The sequence below is a fragment of the Ursus maritimus genome, unplaced genomic scaffold (assembly GCF_017311325.1).
Source record: "Ursus maritimus isolate PB19 unplaced genomic scaffold, ASM1731132v1 scaffold_29, whole genome shotgun sequence".
Lineage (NCBI taxonomy): Eukaryota > Metazoa > Chordata > Mammalia > Carnivora > Ursidae > Ursus > Ursus maritimus.
Window position 1 is genome coordinate 11,428,343 of NW_024425452.1, and position 8,080 is coordinate 11,436,422.

General features: G+C 49.2%; 1 protein-coding gene across 1 annotated transcript in view; it reads right to left on the reverse strand.

Annotated features, from left to right (window-relative positions):
- Positions 1-7,138, reverse strand: part of GCM1 (glial cells missing transcription factor 1) — a 41,305-nt gene extending 34,167 nt beyond the window's left edge. The window contains exon 1 of the mRNA XM_040643579.1: positions 7,048-7,138. Coding sequence (XP_040499513.1) covers positions 7,048-7,124 — 77 coding nt within the window. The 5' untranslated portion in view covers positions 7,125-7,138. The remainder of the gene's footprint in view (positions 1-7,047) is intronic.
- Positions 7,139-8,080: the final 942 nt, after the last annotated feature.

An 8,080-nucleotide genomic window follows, 5' to 3' on the forward strand; every position in this document is an offset into this window, starting at 1 on the left:
TTTTTTTTTTTTTTTACCAAGTTATACTATATTTTATTAAGTACATGCAAATTTTGCCAGGTCGTTGTTTTTACCAGTCACCAGCCCAGGACCCGGAGAAGCTAGCCTTGGCGCTGGGCCTGGCGTGTCTGCAGTAGCAACAACCGGCCAGGAGGGAGCAGCCCTGTCTTAGCCAGTGCGGCAGCCGCTGTTCCTGCCGCCGCCCAGCAGGAGCACCGCGAGCGCAAACAGGGGCTTCCTGGAGGAAGCGCGGAGCCCCGGGCGCAGTTTATTCCCTTGCTGCTGTGGCCACAGGGAGCATTCCGCCAATGGCTGTTTGACCCAGCGGACTCTCCGAGCATCATCAGGACTGCTCTCTCGAACACACCCTCCCCCTCCACCCGTCTGCAGGTAGCACAGCCCTGGGTCAGTCCTCCAGACGCTGGCCCTAGTCCTGGCCCCTGGCAGCAAGTAGTGGCCAGAGAAAACATTCCCCGTGCTCACTGCTCTGGCTGCAAACCCAGGTCCATAAATACCACGAGGACCCTTCCTCATCCCTGTATGTGCCCGGTGCGGTCACTCTCACACCCTCCCCTAGACAGCTATGTTCCACTTTCAGCTCCCTCCACGCACCTCCAACGCCTCACTCTGCCCACGGGCATGCTTCCCACTGCACTAGGAAACGAAGCAGCGGGAAGTGCACGTCCACGCCACCCACGCCCCTGCCCCAGCAGCCGCACCGAGAGCTGGCTTTCCCGCTTGCTGCTGGAGATGAGCTGTCCAGGCTCGGAAGGGCAACCCTGCCTGTGCCCTCGATGGAATCCCCTCCCATCTCTAGGGAATATGACTCCGGAGATTCCCCCCCCCCCCTTTTTTTCCCTCCCACATCATCAACTTTCCTTTCTCCCCCGTGTTATTCTCAGGAACACACAAACCTGCTCTTATCTGTCCCATCATTATTTACCATCTCTCTTTAGCCCCCATTATCTGTGAGCTTCTGGCCTCCTCTCTGCTTTTCCAGTAAAATTTTTGGTGTTTTTCAGGCTGGCTGATGCCGTCTCCAAAGCCCTTCCAACGTTTCTCCGTTAAACCCACTGCTATCAGGCTTTTTGTTCAGACCATTCCAAAGAAACTCCTGACCTGCACATCACCGACATCCAGCCGTCAACTCTTTGTCCTCATCTTGACTCTACCTACCGAAAGCACCTGACACAGTTACTTGCTTCTCCTGGAAATACGTCCTTCGTTAGCTCCCCAGGTCACCATAATCTGACTCTTCCTCTGCCTTTCTTAGTTCTTTGCTGATTTCCACCTTTTCTCCCATCTTATTCTTAAACTGAGTCCTTGGACTTTTTTTTTTTTTTTTAAGAGAGAATATGCACTCCTGGGCGGGGGTGGGGGGTGAGCAGAGGGAGGGAGAGAGAGAATCAAGCAGGCTCCATGTTCATTACAGAGCTGGACGCTGGGCTCGATCTGACAACCCTTGGATCACGACTTGACCCGAAATCAAGAGACCACCACTTAACCGACTGAGCTACCCAGGCACCCTGTCTTCTTTTCTAAACATAATCCCACTCCCTTGGTGAGGTCCTCTAGTCTCCTGACTTTAAATACCACTTAGAGGAGCCCCTGGGTGGCTCAGTCGGTGAAGCGACTGCCTTCGGCTCAGGTCATGATCTCAGGGTCCTGGGATTGAGCCCCGCATCGGGCTCCCTGCTCATGGCATCAGGCTCCCTGCTCATCGGGGAGCCTGCTTCTCCCTCTTCTGCTCCCTCCCCCCTGCTTGTGCTCTGTCAAATAAATATATAAAATCTTAAAAAAAAAAAAAAAATATATATATAAATACCACTTAGACATTACAGTTCCCCAAAACACACTAGCTCAGACTTTTCCCCTGAGTGCCACACTTTACACATCTGAAGGCCTACTCAACACCCACATGGCCATTTAACTGACACCCCAATTGATATCCTGCTATTCCACCACTCTGTCCGTGGTCTTCCTAGCTCAGTTAATGGCAGCCCCATTCTTCCAGCTTCTCAGGCCAAAATATTCACAGGCATCTTTGACTCCTTCCCTTCTCTCATATCCCACATCTATTCCTGCAGGAAATCCTACGGTCTCTACCTTCAAAATATATTCAGATTCCAGCCACATCTCACCACCTCCATCACTAGCTCCCTGGGCTAAGCCACCATCACCCCTCCCCTGAGTTATTGCCAGGACCTCCTGACTGGTCTCCCTGCTTCCACGCATGAGTTTCCACAATTTCATCTAAACGTAGCAGCCAGACCGATCCTTTCACGAGAAGCCAGACCACGTCATTCCTCTGCTCTCCACTATCCAAGAGCTCCCCATTTTAATCAGAATGAAAGCAAAGTCCTTAGAAAGGTACAGATGGCCAACACTGTCTAACAGAAATAGGAGCCACATGTGGCATTTAAAATTTTCCAGTAGCCATAACAAAAAAGTAAAAAGAAACAGGTGAAATGAATTTTAATGGTATATTTTTAAATGCAGTATCTCTAAAATGTTCTTATTTCAACACGGGCTCCATATAAAAATGGAGAAATTTTACCTTGTTTTCATTCAAAGTCTTTGAAATGCGGCATGTCACTTAGTCACAAGGCACATCTCAGTTTGAACTAGGCACACTTGAAGAGCTTGAGAGCCAATGTGGCTAGAGGCCACTGTGCTGGACAACGCAGCTCGAGCCCATGTCTCTCTACAGGCCTCCGGCTCCCCTTCACCTGGCTCACTCAGCTCCTGCCCATTGGCAGGCTTGTACCTCAGGACATTTGCACAGCCTCTTCCTCTGCCTTCCTTGCTCTTTCCCCGATAACCGCACAGATGCCTTTTCCACCTCTTCTCGTCTTCACTTACGTGGCCATCCCACTTACACTGAAACCAGAACACTTCCCATTCTGACGCTCCCAATTCCTCTTACCTGCTTCAATTTTTTCCCCCTAGCACTTATCACCTTCTAAAAGACCAAATATTCATTAAGTATTCTCTATTTATTCACACAAGAAAAGATCCACAAAGGTAGGGGCCTATTTTGTTGAGAGACATGTTCCCAGTGCCCAGTACATAGTAGGCACTCAACAAATGCTTCCTGACTGCATCAAGTACAGAAAGCGTAACTTTCTCTTCCCATGAGGGTTCTCGGGTCAGGGCTTGGAGGCAGCATCTCACATTGCACAGCAGCAGCAGTGACTGAAATGGGAGCTATTGTGCGTTAGCAATCATTGCGAGAAAAGGCAAGGATGGGCTCAATACAGCAAGTATTTTCTGTGTGCCTACTGTGTGCACGACTGTGGGGCGTGGTAACACAATGATTACAAGGACGTGGCCCCGTGTCCTTCAGGAAGGCCTGGATTTCTTCTGGGCAGCTCTGGGGGCCAGAGCCAGTGCCAAAGTGGGCCAAATGGATAGAGACTAACTCCAATTTGTTGGGAAGAAGCTTTGAGTAATCAGCACCATTCAAAATGAACGTGACTGTCTTAACAGATCTCATTATGGTCCCCAAATCTAGAAGTTATTCTTGCTGAGATGTGGGCTCTGTACTGGGGGTTGGACTAAACCTCTAAAGTCACCTTTAACATTCTAAGATACTTGAGCCTAAATTGTTGGTGTAGTAGAAATAGTATGGGTTGGTTTGTTTTTACATTTTATTTTTAAGTAAGTACTACACCCAACGTGGGGCTCCAACTCACAACCTTGAGATCAAAAGAGTCGCGTGCTCCACTGACTTGAGCCAGTCAGGGGCTCCAGCGGTTTTGGTATCTGACAGTCTGGGCTGATGTTTTTTTCCACGGTTTACCTGCTGCTATTTGCATGCCTGTTATGTTTTTTTCAGGATGTTACCTATCTCCAGGGATTTGCTTCCAGGTAATACATGTATCACTGTTTTCCATACGAGTTGACATGTAATAGAAAGCAAATCCTCTTTTTTACCTTTACTTGGAAAACTTTCTCCCGCGTGCCAGAATTTCCAAAATGAAAGGTCCCACTTTTAATTCTCAAGCTATGTCTAACAACCTGCTCCAACTTCACAATGACTACTCCCTGTCTCTTTTCCTATTGGCAAAGCAACCATCGCTCCTTCACACTGCCAAGTGCGACCTCATTTCATCTGTGCCAAAGGTGTGGAGGGGTTGACCAGAATTGGTCTCATTATTCAGGGATGTTAACTAAGTTGCCCGAGGCCACATATCTGGTTAAGTGGTCAACCATAACCTAGGCAATTCCAAAGAATTTCTTTCGCTGCTCTATACTCATTGATTCACTCAACGAATATTTACTGATCTACTAGGAATGGAGACACTCTGGCCAAGCCCCTCTGCTTTCTTGACTGAGCCTCTGGAGTTGGGTCAGAGGGCTTTTTAGCCACCACCTGGCCTGTTCCCTTTCACATAAGACTTTGGCCTCCCCTCCAGCCCCGAGAAGGGTCTCTACAGGTGCGGCTGGCTTGCGGCTTCTCTACAGACACCGCAGTCCTCTCCTGAACTGACTTGTATCACAATTGTGCAAACACGCCAGTCACTTTCCGTGTCTGACTGGGTAACGATGGGGAACTTACCTGCCCTTAAGCAGCGGCCGCCCACCTAAGCCAACATCTTACGGGGCGCGGACTGTAGTTTGAGAACCTGGCACCTCGGAAGGCCCCTTTATGTATCTCTGACTTCCAGTTCGTTTCCAGATCCCAGTTACAGCCTGTACCTACTATGGGGTGGGGGTGGGGGGACCTCCCTTCGGGTCACGGGTCATGACCTGGCCCATGCTGGCTCCTCCCTAACCCTTCCTTAGGCCAACCTCCAGGCACCAGCCGCAGGTCCAACGCATATTTTAAGGGCTCAACCTTCCTCTTTCTATTCAGTCTGATTTTACTCACTTGTTGGGGGTGGGAGGGAAGTCCTTAAAAGTATTTTCTAAATTACTTTCATTTTAGAAGCAACCAGAAGATCATGAAAGCTTAAAAAGAACCAACTGCATTTGACCCAATCCCAGTTTATATAATATTGTAACATAATATGTTTCAAGTCCATATTTAAAACCTCTCATGTTCAGGTATGTCAAATGGATGAGTTGTATCAATTACACTATTTCTCATCACAGGGGAGGGGAGAGATCTTAAAACAATGTTCCTAAATTTCTTAGCATATCATTCCAGGGCCTCCTGGATCCAGTTCTAAATGATCTTTCTATGTCCCTGTAGACTAGAACACTGATTGTACTTTATGTCCCAACACGGTGCTGGATACATGGGAAAAGTACATTTCGGTCTTCTTAGGGCATTACCAACATGCGATCAGTGTAGACGATCCCTCTGAATGGTGAGTTCCTTGATTCCTTACCCCCAGTGGTCTTGTCCTCCACCCGGCGCTACTCGCTTATCCCAAGAGCCGAACCCTGAACCTTGTCATGACCAGTAGCTGCCACTGCTCCTAATCTCCAGGTCAAGCATTCCATCCTACCTCCCCCTTGCTGGTAGCCGTCTCCAATATTCTTCCCCAGACCAGAACCTCCAATCCACTGATGCTCCCCCATAACACTCCCTTGACTGCTTTATGTTCTCCCTCCTAACCATGTGACATGCTTCTACTAAAACATTACTTGTTATTCACCTGAAATTCAAATGTAACAGGCCGTCCTGTTTTCTTTGTTAGACCTCACAACCCAACAACCATGTGATCACTCCGCTATACAAGCACAACTTCTCTGGCCTCCTACTGGAGACCGCCTTGGCAAAGCCACAGCCCCGGAAGGCCCAACTTTCCGACAACTCTGTGTCCCCATTCATGAAGCCGATCGTGGCTGGAGAAAAACTCAACCCCACTGAACCCATCTCACTTCAGATTTAGGACCGCAAACCTCGAAAGGGGCCTTCACGCGGCAGGGAGAAGCACTCTACTTTATAGGCTCCTGGTCAGGTCACCCTCCGTATTTTTGGCCTTTGTTTCTCTCCTCAAACCTACTACGCTTTCTTTCTCTTCATTCTCAGGGTCCTGCTGAACAGAAAATCGAAATCCTCGGGACAATTCCTGGATTCCCCTCACCACTTACCTCCACTGTATTTGTATTCATCCATGTTAACGTCTGTCACCTAGATTGGGGGTCAGCAAACCATGGCCTGTGGCCCACTACCCATTTCTGTACAGCATGCTGACTAGGGATGGTTTTTAGTTCTTATTTTTATTTTACTTATTTTTGGGGGGAGATTTTTATTTTATTTTTATTTTTAGATTTTATTTATTTATTTGAGAGAGAGAGAGAGCGCCCAAGTGGGGTGAGGGCCAGAGGGAGCAGCAGACTCCCTGCTGGGCAGGGAGCCCGACGACATGGAACTAGATCCTGTCACTCCGGGATCATGACCTGAGCTAAGGCAGACCACTTAACGACTGAAGCACCCAGGTGCCTGGTTTTTAGTTTTTAAGTAATTAGGACGGGGGTTGGGGGGAACCACAAGAACTTATTTTGTAACATGTGAAAAGTATATGAAATTACATTTCAGTGAGCCTAAATGAAGTTTTATTGGAACACAGCCACGCCCCCTCGTGTATGTATCGAGTGTCTGGCTCCAGAGAGCCGCAGAATAGTTGCAACAGGAATTGTATATCTGCAAATACTAAAATATTGTCTGGTCCTTTGTAGAAAAGGTTGCTGACCCCCTCATCTATCTGCGCTCCAATCCAGAGCCACGTAATCCCATCCGTCTTCCCTACTCAGGAATATGGCCTTCGCTAATTCCACCCAACCCAGCCTCATCAATTTTTCTGTCTGCTAAATCACTCCTCTGAGCATACTAAAAAGCTGTTGTTTCTCCAATCTTAAACAACAACAACAAAAACCAAACCAAAAAAACACCTCTTCTGGCCTCCTTCTGCCCCTAGTAGTTACTGCTCTCATTTACAGCAAAATCCCCAAAGAATTTTCTGCACGTGAGGGCCACAATCCTCCTTCCCCAAATCTCACTTAAACCTTCGCCCTCCACTCCACTGAGACCGTGCTGCGCGCACCCTGGTCCCACGGCCACCGCACCTGAGGCAGGTCCTCAGCGCCTCCTACCTCGCGGGTGGGCAGCAGGGCGCAGTGTCGCTCTCTCGACCCCAAAGCTCCTTTTCACTTGACTTCCGAGACACCATACCCTCTCGATTTTTCTCCCACCTCGTGGGCACTTCCTCATAATCTTTCCTTGTTCCTCTTCTCTTAACACCAGAGGACCCAGGACCTCTGTTCCTACCCATGCTCTCTCTTGCACAGGCTCCACAGCTCCTATGCTTATGTTCCCAGAGGCAGCCCCCCAGCCCAGACCCCCGTCCTGAGATCTGAGCCTCATTATCTAACTGCCCACGGGCAGGGCCAGGCCAGCATCTAACAGACACAGCGACAACATGATGCCAGTCCGCAGGTCAGACGGGGGCTGAGACCCAGGTTCCTCTCCATCCCCTGCCTGTCTTCCCACCCCCAGGGACTGGCAACCCTGCCCTTCCTTTTAGGCCTAAATCCTTGCCATCACTTGAACGCTCTTCTCTAACACTCCACCTACAATCTATCTAGAACGTCTGCTGGCTCTGTCTTCAGAGCTTGTCTGGCAACTGACCAGTCCTCACCTGACCTCACTTCAGCTCATCATCTCTCACCTAGATTAAGGCAAACTCTCCTGGCAGTTCTCCCGCTTCCAACCTTGTCTGATACTCTCCCTCTCCACTCAGTGGCCAGCAAACATTTCTTTAAAAGATTTTACTTATTTGAGAGAGTCTGTCTGTGAGCGAGTGAGGGAGTGAGCAAGCGAGCAAGCCAAGCCAGGGGGTAACCAACGGAGCCACCCAGGCACGGAAACATTTTTAAAAGGAAGTCTGATCAAACCCTCCAGTGGCTCCCCATTTCACTCAGAGCAAAAGCCAAAGACCCTTAATGGCCTACAGAGCTCCACCTGATCTAGCTCGCTGTCTCCCCATGCCTCACCTCTCTGACCCCCTCTCTGTCGTCTCTTCCTGCCTCAGTACAATACACCAGCCTGCTTGCTGCTTCTGAAACACGACAGGGCTGCTCCCACATGGGGCTTTTGTGCCGGCTGTTCCCTCTCTCTGCAATGCTT